The sequence below is a fragment of the Geotrypetes seraphini genome, chromosome 2 (assembly GCF_902459505.1).
Source record: "Geotrypetes seraphini chromosome 2, aGeoSer1.1, whole genome shotgun sequence".
NCBI lineage: Eukaryota > Metazoa > Chordata > Amphibia > Gymnophiona > Dermophiidae > Geotrypetes > Geotrypetes seraphini.
The window spans coordinates 138,680,823-138,697,634 of record NC_047085.1 but is presented as its reverse complement, the minus strand read 5'-3'; the positions used below and the strand labels follow the sequence as shown (position 1 = coordinate 138,697,634).

At 41.8% G+C, this 16,812-nt stretch overlaps 1 protein-coding gene across 8 annotated transcripts in view; it reads right to left on the bottom strand.

The window, feature by feature from the left end:
- OSBPL1A (oxysterol binding protein like 1A) overlaps positions 1–16,812 on the bottom strand; it is a 319,072-nt gene that overhangs the window by 279,382 nt on the left and 22,878 nt on the right. For 6 of the 8 annotated variants that reach the window (XM_033933855.1, XM_033933854.1, XM_033933860.1 and 3 more), the window contains exons 4-6: positions 13,279–13,353; positions 9,569–9,680; positions 5,007–5,092 (exon numbers count right to left, since the gene is read on the bottom strand). In XM_033933855.1, coding sequence (XP_033789746.1) covers positions 5,007–5,092; positions 9,569–9,680; positions 13,279–13,353 — 273 coding nt within the window. Of the gene's footprint in view, positions 1–5,006; positions 5,093–9,568; positions 9,681–13,278; positions 13,354–16,812 lie in introns of those variants that run through there. The other 2 variants (XM_033933861.1, XM_033933862.1) reach the window with 2 other exon arrangements.

Genomic DNA, 16,812 nt, shown 5'->3' with positions numbered 1-16,812 from the left:
ATTCCACATACTGCTTTTGAATACCCAATAATAAGGTTACACAGTGTCATTTATGTATACAGCGTCAGAGCTGTTACAACTACGGTTTTGTAAAAGGGGGGGTAAATAAAATCAAAATCTCCTGTGCTCTGCAAAACATAAAAATTTTTAAAAAATTATTTTTCTAATTAGGCTGGTCCCTGTCTTTCATTTTCCCTGTGTCAGTCTTCCCCCTAACTTTTTTTCTAGGTTTGCCTTTCCATTTCTTCTCTCCATCTGCCAGTAATCTTTCTATGCTTTTTCCCACTTTCCTTTTCTCTGTGTTTATATCTACCTATTAGGAGTTTTGCCCTCATTCTACTTATCTCATTCTCTAGTCCTTAGTCTCTCTTTTCTCTTATCTACTTACTGGCTTTTCCCATTTCCTTCTCAACCCCTCTCCAGCATTCCTATTAACCCCCCCCCAAACCCGGTCTCTCTCCTTCCCCAGCCTCCTATCACCCACATCTTTCACCTACTCAGTCCATTTCCATCCTCTGCACTCACTCCCTCAGCCTTCACCCACCCTCTACTGTCTCTCATGCCCTCATCAGCTCCAGCTCCATCCCCATCTCTCCTTTCCCTTGCCTCCAGGCCATTCTTCTGTCTTTTACCCTCTACTTCTGCTATTACCTCTCTTTCACCATCATTTTAATTCCATTTCTACCCTCACTCAACTTCTTCAGGAGACCCATCCCCTTCCTCATATATCCATCCCCAGTACCCCATCCCTTTTCAAAGCCTCTTATCCTTTCTCCAGGCTTCTAGGTAATTCATACTGTTTCAGCACCTTTCTCTTACCCCTCATTTCACATCATCACTCATTCTCCCAGAACAACAACAACCACCTCCTCCCCCCACACACACATACCTACCAGTTGTCAAGTACTCATTATACACTTAATTCTCATGCCATCTCCTCTATCCATAATTCCCTGCACTGGTTCCCAACACTGTTTCAGTAAATCACCAAGTCCCATCCATATTCTGTTCTTTCCCCGAGTCTCCTGTCCATTTGATATTACTTCTCATGTCCATCATTCCACCATGTCCTCATCTGGCCCTCTCTGCACCCCCCCCCCTTCAAATCTAGAAGGGAAGTCTGTCCTGCATTATCATATAAAATGCATAATTTCCCTCATTTTTAGTGTTAGTTTTAATTGTTGTGCTAATTTTGTATCTCAGTTTTTCAGTTTAGTTATCTGGTCCTGGAACTCTGGAGAGGGTTGGAGGGGGGTGCTTTGAGATTTTCTGTTTGTATAGTAATTTGTATATTGAAAATTTTGAGTCATGAATGATTTTCAGTGTCTGCAGTACTGATTTGGTTTTTGGCTCAATAAAAATAATTTGAACATAAAATGCATAATTTTTAAAAAAATTTTTTACCTTAACCCATTTTTTGTTTCTAATACAGCTGAACTACTGATAAATATAGCCCTATAGCCAAAGAATAAGGACAACTGTAACTTTAACTATGACTTCTGAAATAATTCCTAACTTTCACCATCTCTTACTTGTAATTTCTGTCCCCCTGTTTCTGTCTTGAATTGCTCCCTTGCTTTCTTTGTACTTAACTAGAGCTGAAATAGAAACAGTTCTGTGACCCAGGTGACCTGGGAGGCATCCAAGAAGTCCGCTTAGCCTCTACTTTGCAGTGACTCATCTGACACCAAATGTTTTGGCCCTTAAGCCATCTATACCTTCGCTGCTGCTCAGCTACATTCTACTGTATTATGACTGCTGGCAAGCCTGGAAAGGGAAGCCTGGCATTTGCATCTGGCCTCAAGAGACACAAGGTGGATCCCCTGGTGCCAGAGAAAGCTGCAGCAAGCAAGACACTCCTTTGGCTCTAACTGCAATTACAGAAGAGCTTCTTGCCATAAAAAATGTGTTAAAAGCACAGCTAGAAATTACAACGGCTCATGAAGAGGTGGTAAGAATATATGTGGAAGGATCAGCATAGCATTCTGGAAAAAGTTCTCACAAAAAATCCAAAATCTGAGCATCTTCCCCAGGAGGCATCAAAGAGTGAGAATGAGCTTTTGGCTCTTTTGAGAGTAGAATAGACCAGCGTTTGTCAACTCAGTCCTGGAGTACACCCTTGCCAGTTAGGTCTTCAGAATATTCACAGATTGATTTGAATACACTGCCTCCATTATCTGCAAATTTCTTTCATGAATAGGCATTGTGGATAACTTGAAAACCTGACCGGCAAGGGGGAATACTCCAGGACTGATTTGAGAAACCCTGGAATAGACTACAAAGAGAGGTGCAGCAGCTGTTTATCAAACCCATTTCAGCCTCAAGAATCAGTAATCCAATAATATCAAACACAAATGTGTAAAATCAGTTCAGACATTATGGGTTTTAATGTGGTCTTTTGATTTAGAGATTAGAGATTATGTTTTAACAGTTTATGATTTTCTTATTGCTTTTTCATTCAGTTGAATTTTCCCACTTTTGTATCCCTTCACTTGGGTTGAATGATTTTGTTTTAATTTGATTGTGTTTGTTTGGATGTTTTTAATTCAGAACATAAGAACATAAGAAATGCCTCCGCTGGGTCAGACCTAAGGTCCATCGCGCCCAGCAGTCCGCTCACGCGGCGGCCCATCAGGTCCAGGACCTGTGCAGTAATCTTTTATCTATACCCCTCTATCCCCTTTTCCAGCAGGAAATTGTCCAATCCTTTCTTAAACCCCAGTACCGTTCGCTGCCCTATAACGTCCTCTGGAAGTGCATTCCAGGTGTCCACCACACGTTGGGTAAAGAAGAACTTCCTAGCATTTGTTTTGAATCTGTCCCCTTTCAACTTTTCCGAATGCCCTCTTGTTTTTTTATGTTCTGAAAGTTTGAAGAATCTGTCCCTCTCTACTCTTTCTATGCCCTTCATGATCTTGTAAGTCTCTATCATATCCCCTCTAAGTCTTCTCTTCTCCAGGGAAAAGAGACCCAGTTTCTCCAATCTCTCAGCGTATGAAAGGTTTTCCATCCCCTTTATCAGTCGTGTCGCTCTCCTCTGAACTCTCTCGAGTAACACCATATCCTTCTTAAGGTATGGTGACCAATACTGGACGCAGTACTCAAGATGTGGACGCACCATTGCCCGGTACAGCGGCAGGATAACTTCTTTCGTTCTTGTTGTAATACCCTTCTTGATTATCCCCAGCATTTTATTCGCTCTCTTGGCGGCCGCTGCGCACTGTGCCGTCGGCTTCATTGTCATGTCCACCATTACCCCCAAGTCCCTTTCTTGGGTACTCTCATTCAATAACATCCCTCCCATCGTATAGCTGTGCCTCGGGTTTCTGATTCCCACATGCAATACTTTACATTTCTCAACATTGAACTTCATCTGCCATCTCTCTGCCCATTCTCCCAATTTGTCCAAGTCCCTTTGCAATTTTTCACAGTCTTCCTTTGTCCGAGCTCCACTAAATAGTTTGGTGTCGTCCGCAAATTTTATTATCTCACTCTTTGTTCCTGTTTCTAGATCATTTATGAATATATTAAATAGCAGTGGCCCGAGCACTGAGCCCTGCGGGACACCACTCGTGACTTTCCTCCAGTCTGAGTAGTGTCCCTTCACCCCTACCCTCTGTTTCCTATCCGCTAACCAGTTTCTGATCCATCTATGCACGGCTCCGTCCACCCCATAGTTCTTCAGTTTCCGGAGTAGACGTTCATGAGGCACCTTGTCAAAGGCTTTCTGGAAATCTAGGTATATGATGTCTATGGGGTCTCCTTTGTCCATCTGTTTGTTAATTCCCTCGAAGAAGTGCAATAAGTTGGTCAGACACGATCTCCCCCTGCAGAAACCATGTTGGCTGGTTATCAGAAGTTCGTGTTTTTCAAAATGTTCATCAATTTTTTCTTTTATTAGTGCTTCCGCCATTTTCCCCGGAACAGAGGTCAGACTCACCGGTCTGTAGTTTCCCGGGTCTCCTCTTGATCCCTTTTTAAAGATGGGCGTAACGTTGGCTATCTTCCAATCCTCCGGAATCACACCTGTTTTCAGAGACAGGTTGCAAATTTGCTGTAGTAGTTCCGCTATTTCCTCTTTTAGTTCCTTCAGCACCCTTGGATGGATTCCATCCGGACCCGGGGATTTGTCAGTTTTTAGTTTTTCTATCTGTCTGCGCACATCATCAAGGCTCACTTCTATGGAAGTTAACTTTTGTGCTTGATTTCCATTGAAGAATTGCTCAGGTTCCGGTATGTTGGTTGTGTCTTCGTTTGTGAATACAGATGAAAAGAACATGTTAAGTCTTTCTGCGACCTCTTTCTCTTCCTTCACCGCTCCCTTCCTGTCTCCATCATCCAGTGGTCCCACCTCCTCCCTAGCCGGCTGTTTCCCTTTAACATATCTAAAGAACGGTTTGAAATTTCATGCTTCCCTGGCTAGTCTCTCTTCATACTCTCTTTTGGCTTGTCGTACCACACGGTGACATTCTTTTTGATACTTCCTGTGCTCTCTCCAGTTTACCTCAGTTTTGTCCCTTTTCCATTTTCTGAATGAATTTTTCTTATTGCTTATCACTTCCTTCACTATTTTAGTTATCCACGCCGGGTCTTTTATTCGACTCTTGTTGCACCCTTTTCTGAATTTGGGGATATATAGATTTTGCGCCTCGCTCACCGTGTCCTTGAAAAAGGACCAGGCATGTTCTACCGTCTGCCATTTTTGGGAAGTGTTCCTAAGTTTCTTCTTTACCATTCCCCTCATTGCTTCGTAGTTACCCTTCCTGAAGTTAAAAGTTGTCGCTATGGTTCTCTTTCCTTTCAGCATTCCTACTTCCATCTTGAACTTGATCATATTATGATCGCTGTTTCCCAACGGTCCCACTACTTCCACTTCCTCAGCCTTATTTAATTCTACTCCTGATTCATTTTACCCAGTTTCCCAAACCTTTAACAAGGGAAAAAATTCAAAGCCATGCTAACAAAATATTGATTTGCACATCAAGACAATTGCCATGAATACTCACCATTTCTGTAAGTTTACTTATTTCCCCTTCTCTTGCTGCTCCTAAAAGTATCTCTTCAAACTTTCTCTCTCGAGTTCTTTCTGCGGCTGTAAGAAAAAAAATATATAAACATATATCAATCATACTTCCATTACTAATGGAAAGGTTAATACACATTTAGAAACAAATGTCCATTGTTCAAAATTAGTACTTGTATACAGTGCAATTATTTTAGAATCCAGGTAGCCATGCAGTATGTGAGTTTTGCCTAGCTATTTCCGTTTATGAAAGATATAACAATTGTGCCTTCTAGGTTCTATATCAGAGCTTCAAACTTAAAATTTAACTAAGAATTCAGTTAATGTATATAATTTTTCAGCCTAGTCATTTTATTGCAAGAAATATTTTTATACCAAATTGCTTAAAATATGTCCTTTGGTATGTTTTCATTTTTGCTCTTTGTATTTGTTGCAGTACAGTTACAAATCTGAAAGGAAGAATTGGTTTAACATAGGCAGCTATCACTGCAACTTCCCCCACCTTCAGGAACACTAGTGGAGGACTCCCATGCATCTCCAAACTGCTTCGAGGGAAACAATGACCCCCTCCAAACAACTCTCACCGAGAACTCCATTCATTAGGTAAGTTAATCTGGCCTGTACCCTTCTCCTCCACCACCAGATTTTGTTCATTCCATCTTGCTGCACCATATACCTTGAAACAGACTTCTTGAGCTACAGTGGCATGCTCTATCCCTAGCCCTATTCAAATCCGGATTAAACTGCCACCTCTCTGAGGCTGCTCTTAATTCTTAAACCCTTATCCACCAGTTCAATACCCATGTTGATTTAGTAATTCCCAAAATAAATAAGAACATAATTGCTATACTGAGACAGACTAAAGGTCCACCAAGCCCAGTATCCTATTTCCAACAGTAGCCAACCCAGTTACAAGTATCTGGCAAGATCCCAAGGAATAAAACAGATTTTATGCTTTATATCCTAGGAAAAAGCAGTGGATTCCCCCAAACCATCTTAAAAAGATATTAGGTTCTTACCTTGATAATATCTTTTGAATCTTAGGGTACTCTGCCCATTCTTATAAGGATACTGCTGCTCCCTTCAGTTCGTTCCAAAGCATGCAAGAGCTCTGAAGTAAAAAACAGGAGGGGGGACACAGGAAACGCCCTGAAACCAAGATCCTGATCTGCTCATATAACATTATTAATAGTCAATAATGAAACTAATGTATAAATGAATGAATATTTCCACTGAACAGTAAAACACATCAAATAAAAGCAACAGCTTGAATATTAGTGGAGCTCAATTATCTCTTTAGATTATATATACAAACTGATTCTGAACTCATAGTCTTAACTATGGTGAGGACCACGAAGCATAAGGCAGAAACAGATGCCATCAGAAATTATCGGGTGGGAGTAGGGAGGGGTTCAGCATACCTTTCCTATCTACTGGAAAAGATATCTTCAAGGTAAGAACCTAATTTATTTTTCCAGTACAATAGGAATGGTATGTTGAACCTTGGGGACATACCTAAGCAGTCCTTGAAGTCCCAGATGGGAGAGATAAGCCTGCTCTCTGTACTAAGAATCTGAGTGGAATCCTCTTGCACTGCCACATTCACCTTATAGACTTCAGTGAAAATTGTGTACATCTCTCCTTTGGAGGCATCAACCTCAAGAGAAGGCTACTCTGCAGCTCAAATGTGCTTTTAATGACACTGGCGGTTGTTTGCCACTGACAATGTAGGTAGAGGAGATCACTGTCTGAACCATCAGGAAATGGTGGCCTTGGAGGCTGGTATGCCTCAGGTTGACTCTTTGGTTAGGACAAAGAGATGATCCGATAGATGAAACTCATTAGTCACTTCCAGGTAATGCAAGAGAACTCTGCGGATATCCAGCAGCTTTAAAGCATTGTCTTTCTTCTTAGAACCCATCCTGTGAAGGCTGCTGCGGGAACTTACAGCAGTTATATTTTTACTACACAGACTGCTTGGCAGGAGCGTAGAAGGATCACTCCTGCCTTGCCTCATCACTGGACTACTGGGGACCTAAGGTAGGCCTGCAGGGGCACTGGGAGGGGGGGGCTGGTTATCTAGTTCCACAAAGTCACCATGAGGAAAGGAGAGAGGGATTGACAACAGCTCTGGCTCCCTGCACCACTGAACCACCAGGGCATTACTGGAGGCCTATGGTGGGTCCAGGAAGGGGTGGCTGACTATCTGTGTGTCTGACTGCACCACTGGACAACCAGGGCAGTACTGGAGGCACGCAGTGGGTTCAGAAGGGGGGAGTGGGTGGACTGGCTATCTGGCTGCACCACAAGACCACCATGGCAGTACTGGAGGCATGTGATGGATCCAGGAGGGGGGTGGGGGTGGGGTGACTAGCTGGCTGCAGAGCTGGCACACTGGACACCAGGGAAGGGAGGAGGGTTACTTCTGCCCTGGTACCGGTACTTGAATACAAACCTTAGGTTTATATTCAAGTCAATCTTTTATCCTCCTTTTGTGGGGCTGGGGAAAGGTTACCTCAGTTTATATTTAAGTATATACGGTACTCTCGGTACATGAAGCAGGTATGACTGAGCATGCTCCAGAGCAAAGTCTCAACTAGAGGGTACTTACCTCCCTGATACTACTTGATACACCTAAGGTACCTCTAAGATTAAGTATTTCAGTTCTTTTCTGGAATGGTTATGGTACATCTTGAATCAGTGTGGAAGTCTGTCTTTCAGATTTGCATGATGGGCTCCCTGTTGGGAAGTTCTATGGATTATCTTGTCAAGAAAGCAAGCCTAGCTGTCAATAAAAATATCTTGACTAGCTGGAATTGGGAGTGATCCGCCTACTTATAAAGATGTGGAGGATATAGATGCACATTTTAAGAATAGAGCATTTGACTCCTTCTAGCAAGCTATTCGGTGCTATTTTATTATTGTCGTGATATTTACCTCAAGATACAGAAGTGAAATATTTAATGTAGTCAAAGTGAAAAATCTATAACAATGTGCCTGGTAGGAGTCTTGCATTCTTTTACAGAACACTCGCCTAACTAGGTATATGTGTGCTTAACATTATGGCACAAGAGCAGATAGCAGTTTTAAGAAAGATTTGGACAAGTTCCTGGATGAAAAGTCCATAGTCTGTTATTGAGAAAGACATGGGGGAAGCCACCGCTTTCCCTGAAATCGGTAGCATGGAATATTGCTACTCCTTGGGTTTTGGCCAGGTATTAGTGACCAAATTGGCCACCGTGAGAATGGGATACTGGGCTTGATCTGACTTAGTAAGGCTATTCTTATTGTTTTTATACAAAGTCTATGGCAAGTGAAATTATTAGTGAAGTGCTGCAGATAGATATTAAGTTGCACATGTAAATTTGAGCACCCTCCAAACACTATATTTTTTGGTCAATAAGACATACCTACGTGTAGAGGAGGAAAAAAAACAAGAAAAAAAAATTTGGTTCAGAATTTTTTTCCTTTGTTTTTCCTCCTCTACACGTGGGTGGGTCTGGTGGTAGGCAGCCTGCAGTCCCCCATACCTTTTTATAAAATGCTGGAAGTCCAGCATGGTCTCGCCAGGAGCTTTACACACTCCTGCTGGAAGGCTGTCTCCTTTGTTGCTATAGAGCAGCAAATAAGGCAGGAGTGCAAGCTTTTCGCTTCCTGCCTGGTCTTGTGCTGCACCATGAATGGCTGCCGTGACGGCAGTCATTCACAGAGCAGCGCGGGACCAGGCAGGAAGTAAAAATCTCATGCTCCTGCCTTATTCACCGCTCTGCAGCAACAAAGGAGGCAGCCATCCAGCAGGAGCGTGGAAAGCTCCTGGCAAGACTGCGCTCAACCATCAGCATTTAAAAAAAAAAAAAAGATACTGGGGGGCGGGGGGAGGTGTTTAAAAAATTGTATTCCCTCCATAAGGCATACCTACTTTTTGGGGCAGAAAAAGTGCATCTTATGGAGCAAAAAAATATGGTATACACACACACATCCCTCTTATAGATATTCATTAATAAATTATTTACAGAAGAGTATGTAGGTGGAATTTTGGTGGTTACATGTCATTATTCTGAACATTTGCAAATGTGTGCATAAACATTAACACCTATTTTATAAAATCACCCCTTAAAACACAAATGTATACAATTTATGTTTGTGGGGAGGAGGGGGGTCAGGATTAAAATGTCATGTTTGGACCAAACTGAAGTATTAATTTATACTACTGCTGTGCTTAAGCAATAATAAAGAATAAATTATTTTTCAAAGCCCATTAAAAAAGGAGGTTCTGCTGATTTACCGCCCCCCCAAAACAAACAATTTAATGAAGCTGCGTTAGCATTTTTTTTTTTAATCACCAGCTGCAGCAGTAAAAGCTCTGACACTCATAGAATTCCTATGAGCATCAGAACTTTTACCCCCGTGGCCTATGATAAAAAACGCTAACGTGGCTTCATAAATGGGAAGTTAATACAATTTTTTTTAAACCCACAATCACATGACTTACTCGTAACACAGTCTAAACAATTTGTTAAAGGTACAGGAAAAAAAAAAATCTACCTTCCAGCATGTTCCTGATTTCTTTGTTCTGGGTCACATCTTTTGCAGTCTGCCCACCACCATTAATAACTGCTGTATCAGCACCATACTGCAAGAGCAATACTACCAGTTCCTAGAAAAAGAAGATTTATATTTATATGGGTTCTTTCAAGCAAATTAAAATGCACTTTATAAAGATTTTATTAAGAAAATTTTAGACTCCTCCAGGACAGGCTTCAGACAACTCTTATGTTACACATAGGGCCTGTTTTACAAAGCCACACTAGCGACTCCCGCGCGACAACAGCCCCGAAGCCCTTTAAATCTCTATGGGCTTCGGAGCGGCCCATGTGACTGTTTTAGAGCAATGTGTCTAAAACTGTGTGCCACAGAACAGTGGTGTGCCCCAAAGAGATTCCAGGTGTGCCATGAGAAATTCCAGAATTTTACTTTATTTTTAAGAATTCCTTTCATAAGTATACAGTACACTAGAATAGATGACATGTATGTTTTGTATGCAAGAGTCTGTCAATGTTACAAGTGTCTGTGTGCGTAAGACAAGCATCCTTGAAAACTAACAGCAAGTTATTTTATTTTTATATTTATGCAGTTAAGACTGTTACCATTTGGATCTTCTTATCTTTGCGAACTTGGATTTTCAGGTCTAACAGAAATTAAATTGGAAAAAAAAAAAAAAAAAAAGAGAACAACTGCTGATGGTGGATAATGCAATGCGTGTTTGCTTGTCAACTATGGAGCCACGTTCGAGTTTATTTGCACTCAAAAACAAGCACATCCATCACATGGATTAGCCATGCTAATCAATCTACTTTAGTTTCACCGCTACAATTACCCATACATAGATTAAAGAACTTTAAATAAATAACACTCAAATTTAATTTTTTACTGGTTTTGCAATTTTATAATTTCAATTCTAATGTGCCATGAAAAATATTTGCTCCGTTTAGTGTGCCGGAGCTAAAAATTAGTTTGAAAGACACTGTTTTAGAGACTTATCCCCAACATTTCTATTTACATGTTGATTTACGTGTATTAATGGCATAAGCACACATATGAACATAAATCCCAAAAAAACCACCTATGCACTATTCTATAAATATATGCATATATTTTAATAAGTAGGTGCATATATTGGCTGAGTCTGGGCAAGTATGAAAAGAATTTATAGTTAAACATGTAACTTACAGATAAGCTATAGTGTATCTCTGGCACTTAGCATAAACACCTACATCAGATCTATGACTGGCATAATCACATCACCTGTTACGCAAGTGTTCAATAAAGGAAAGGAAAATAGGTATTCTATAAAGGAAACTAGGTGGCTAAGTCACAAAGGAACCCTCTGACCATTAACATATAGGTTGGCAGTTCTAGAATTATCCCAAGGGTGGGGGGGTGAGGTCATTTCATAAAATCTTTTCCACATGTAAATTCCATTTTACATACAACACACAGTAAATGGTCTTTATAAAAAAAATGCATGGCTGCACGTGTGCACAAAAATTAGAAGCAGTGTGCTTACTTATGCAATCTGTGCATAGGTTTCCCTGCAGTGTAGCTTGGGCAAGTGTAGTTGCAATGTACATGTAGATTTTATAAAATATGTGGGTACACGTATAGAATACATTCATCTATGTACACCTTTTTCAGGAACAGGTGTACAATTTGTGATTGGGTGTTTGCACACAGTTGGAGATGGTTCTGTAACCTTATATAAAAGCACATAGGCACCTATTTGGATTTCACATAGGTGTCCCGTTATAAAATAATTCTGGATGCATAGCCTCTTTTGAAAATAAGAGACAAGCAGAAGCCTTATTATTCAACTGTCGCTAAAGGAAAAGGTAAAAGTGAAATGTCCAGCTGAAAAGCAGTTTACCCCCAACTATACAACAGTCTGTCACTAGCATGAATGCTGGAGTGCATAAGAGCTCAAGAGAATCCTGGAAGATAGTCTTTGAGTGGAAAATGAGCTTATATTGGAAGAGAGGTAGTCTGGGAGATGTACTAAGAAAGACAGAAACATGATGGCAGATAAAGGCCAAAATGGCCCATCCAGTCTGCCCATCCACAGAATCCATTATGTCCTCCTCTCCCTAAGAGATCTCATGTGCCTGTCCCACACTTTCTTAAATTCAGGCATAGTCTTTGTCTCCACCACCTCTACAGGGAGACAATTCTATGCAACAGGTATTTGTAACAGGAAGAAATTTGGAGAAACTGTCCCCCCCCAAAAAAAAAAGAAAATTGTACAAGGAACAGTAAAACAGTATGTTAGCCCAGAAAGGAAATAAAAAATCTGAGAATGTCTGGGGCTTAGTTGTCACAACTGAGTTCTGCTACTGTATTGTGGGATTTAAGGTAGCACTGTGAATTCCTAGGAAGCATTTACATTGCCGGCCTGTGGTAGAAACCTCTACTACCAATTAGAAAAAGGAGCCCAAATTTAGGCAATATTTAAGTATTAAGTCAAGTCCTAGCATTATGGAATAAGGAACTTACAAAAAAAATTTAGAGAAATTTTTAAAGCACATTTATTTGAACTTTTGGTTTCCAGCCCGAGGCTTGGCGTAAAGACCGGAAGATTATTCATAGATATGTAATACTGCTAGAAGTGCTAGAGGTTGTTTTGTTTTTTTAATGAATTTATCTGTATGAATAGATTAAGTATATTTAGATTTTAGTCATCTAAAGTATATTTAGATTTTGCTTTTTACCTTTCCTAACTTACAATGGAGCTTCTTTTATACTTTTCATGTAAACCACTCAAGACGTTTTAATAATACATGGTATAGCAAGTTTATGAAAAACTATAAGTTTATGAAAAACTATATACAAGAAGCTGCTGAAAAAGTTATCAGCTTAAACAAGAAGAGAATGATGGGGAGCCATGAAACTTACAAGTTATTCCACACTTTTCTTGACATATCACTGAAATAAAAAGTGTCAAGAAAAGTGTGAAATACTGTAACTAGTAAGTTTCATGGCTCCTCATCATTCTCAGTTGGGCTGAGAACTTTTCAGTGGCCCCTCATAAGATGGTACTAAAACCATGCAAATTTTTGAAACTAAAATCAAAATTGAGCTTCCACATGATAGGTAACTACAGTGCCTTTATAAATACATCCTGGTTTAAAGTTGTGACAGAAAGCTTTAAGTATATGTAAATACAAGGATTGTGTTAAATTTCCTAAGAGCAGGCATGCATGTACAAATATAGGTACTGTCCTCTGTATACATCCAACTTACCCAGTAACTCAGGTCAAGCTGCTAACAAAAATATTTCATTAAAAAATGCTATTCAAGAGTATTAATTTACATTTTTTAAAAGAAAATTTTCCCCTGATAGAGGGGAGATTATTCCACAGACTTAGAGACAAAAAGCCGAGTATCTAGTAGACTCTTCGTAAACATATAATTTTGAATAGGATAGGGCAGTAAATGAGCAATCAACACAAGCTTTTGAGAAATGGTTCTGAAGTGTCTACTTCTTTAGCAATGAGATTGTGTTATATATGCAAAAGCTGCATTACAGTGATTAAAAATGCATGGATAAGTGTATGTAGTGACAAAACGGTCAAGTATTTTCTTGAGAGGATGGAGTCTATGAAGTATTAAAAGTCCTGATTGTATAACATGAGAAATCTGAGTTTCAATAACAGGGTTAAATTGAATATATAAACTAGCAATAGACAAAGCATGCATTTCACCTTACGTCCAGTGAAGGCCGCGCGATGCAGGGGTGTGTCCCCCAGATCATTCATCACATTAACTTCAGCACCAGCCTGCCAACACAAAATGAAATATCAGGTTCTTACCTTTGCTAATCTTCTTTCTTGTAAATCCACACCTTATTCCAGGACCAGTGGGTTATTTCCCTTGCCAGGGTCTGTAGGAAGCCTCAAAACTTCAGAGGCTTTCTTCCCCCCCCCCCCTCATCATATATACTTAGGAGTCAGTCAGATATATATATATATATATATATATATATATATACACATATACACATATACACACACACATATATATATATCTGACTGACTCCTAAGTATATATACAGTGTGTGTATATATGTCTCTCTCTGACTCCTGAGCTGTGGAGCATGATGTATGTGTGTGTGTATATATATATATATATATATACACATATACATATATATATACACACACACATACACGGACACTTTCCAACAATTAAGTATATTCTGCTCACAATTATACATGAAAAACAGCAACAAATCAGGATATCACACAGTGACCTGAATGACAAGAACAGTGCTAGCAGTAGAAACAAAATGCACTAATCTAAGGGGGCCTAACTGGAGCCCCCCTCCCAAACTGAGTGCTATCCCCATTCTGATGGCACTCTACTAAAAAATGGACAGAAAACAGAAATTCAGCTTACCAGTATTCACAAAGGCAGACAAGTAGCGAATCAGCAAGAATAGGGCGGTTTTCTGGAATAAAGTGCGGATTTAGAAGAAAGATTAGCAAAGGTAAGAACCTAATCTTTTGTTCTTGTATGATCCCATTTTATTCCAGGACCAGTGGGATGTAACAGAGCAGTCCCAAAAATTCAGGGTGGGACTGATGAGCCCACTGCTAAAATCAAGGCACCAAAAGCAGCATCCTTCTTGCCCGCCACACTGATCCTGTAAAACTTGGTATGCAAAGAGGACCAGGTAGCAGCCCTGCAAATCTCACCCACAGAAACAGCCAATGACTCTGCCCAAGAGGATGAAACCCCTGTGGTTGAATAAGCCTGTACCCCGGAGGGGGAGTGGACTTCTTTCCCGCCGCAGAAATGGCCATGCAAATTCAACTAGAAACGGAAGCCTCTGAAGCTAGCTTCCCTCTGCAGGCAGGACCTGCCAAAACAAAACAAGAGGTCAGAGAGGCAAAACCCATTAGGGACCTCTAAATACCACAATACACTTCTGCGCATGTCCAAGGACCGCAACAGAACCGGAGGGGGCAAAAAGAAAAGCCAGACTTCCTGATGTACATGGAAAGTGGAAGCCAACTCCGGAAGAAAGGAAGGAACAGTACACAGCCTCACCGTGGAATCTGTAATAAGTGAAAGGGATCCCTGCAGGAGAAAAAAAAAAAAAGAGCTTGAAGCTCCAAAACCTGCAGGCTGAAACAATAGCCACCCAGAAGACTGCCTTGGTCATGAGATCCAGCAGACATGCCTGTTCTAGAGGCTCTTACAAGGGACGAGCTAGAGAGCAAGGAACCAGATTAAGGTTCCAGGTTGTACCGAGAAAGCATAAAGGAGGCCTTAGATGTAATGCGCCCCGCAGAAAATGAACCACATCCAGATGAAAAGCCAATGAGCCCCTCAAGTAAGACGGGCTTGTACACAGAAGATCTGCAATCTGAACTCGGAGAAAAGCTACTGCTAGATTTTCCTTCAGGCCATTCTGCAGAAACTCCAGGACCCAAAGAAATGATGAAAGAGAAGGGTTCACATCTTAGTACTTCAAGCCTTCACATAAGCCTCCACTGTGGTTTTCCAGTTGCTGCGAAGCAATATGGCAAACATTGCTGAAGAATGGCCCCAGCAATTCACGGCCACGCTCAAGAGTTATGACGTAAAACCAAAACAGTCCGGATTCTGTATTGCAAGTGGACCCTGTGTGAGAAGACGAGAATGGCAAGGGAGCCAAAGCCCACAATTCTGCTGAAAACCAAAACAGCATACCATGGGCACCACCAGAATCACCGGACCCTCGTGGGCCGCCTCCGCCGTATCATGGGCCACAGAGAGAAGACAGAGAAGACCTTCCCATGGCCAGGGCTGAACCAGAACGTCCAGCCCTTCGCTGCCAGCCTCGCAACGATGACTAAAGAATCTATTGGCATTCTTGTTGCTTGCAGTCACCATGAGGTCGAACGTGGGACAACCCCACTATTCCATTATGCAATCGAACACACTGCAAGAGAGACACCACTCTCTGGGTTCCAAAGTTTCATGACTGAGAAAGTCAGCTTGAAGGGGGCCACTCCTGCCATGTGTACTGCTGACAGCGCCACAAGATGTCTCTCCATCCACCAGAAAAGCAACAGCCTCCAAGTTCAGAGGGGGAGGGGAGGGAGGACTCCTCAATCGATTGACTAAGCCACCACAGTGGCATTGTCCGAGAAGACCCTGACTACTTGATGATGCAGACGAACCTCAAAGAAAAGAATAGCCAGCCAGATCACCCAAAGTTCCAGGCAATTGATCGACCATTGGTGTTCGGATGGTACCCACTGGCCCTGAACAGGGATGGTCAAGCACACTGCATCCCAGCCTGTAAGACTCGTATCCATAGACAAGAGAACCTAATCTGAGATCTGTAGGGGGAAGAATCATAGTGGAACAATGAGAGAGGACACACCGACCAGACAAGACTTTTCCATGCCACAGTCATCCAAGGCAGGGGTGCATGTAATGGGTCCCATTGTGGATTCCTGCATGAAAAAAGAGCCTCCTACAGCGGACGCAGATAGGCCCTGGCCCAAGGGACCATGTCAATCATTGCCACCATGGTACCCAGAACAAGGAGATACTGCCATGCCATTGGGATCAGAGTGTCCTTTAGCCCCTGATAACCTGCTGTAGCTTCCGACGGGACACGAGCTGAAACACTTTGCTCATACCCGTGTGAAAACAAACTCCCAGGCACTCTAAATCCTGAGTGGGCCCGAGGTGACTCTTCCTGATGTCTATCACCCAGCCCAGGCACTGCAGCCACTGAACCACCTGCTGGACAGCCGAGGGAGCTCTGATAAGCCAGACATCCAGATACAGGTGAAACAGTACACCCGGTGTGTGAAGATGTGCTGCTACAACTACCATCACATTGGTGAAGGTCCTGAAAACCGTTGCCAATTCAAAGGGCAGAACCGCAACATAGGAATGTCACCCCAACACATGGAAACGTAGTTACTAGGAGAATGGGAATGCGGATAAACGCCTCTGTCAGATCCAGGGAGGCTAGAAACTCCGCCAGCACCACTGAAACAAGCATCGAGCACAGTGTCTCCATGCAGAAGCGAGACACTGTTAGGGCCGCATAGACTGCCTTGCGGACCAGGATCGGTCTCCAATTGTCTGATCCTTTCTTTGGAACAATTAAGTATATCGAGTATCTCCCAGAGCCCGAGTCTTGCTCTGGTACAGGATCAATGGCCGCAACATTCAAAGCCTGCGGACAATGGACTGCATCCGAACCACCTTCTCGGGGTGGCCCACAATCG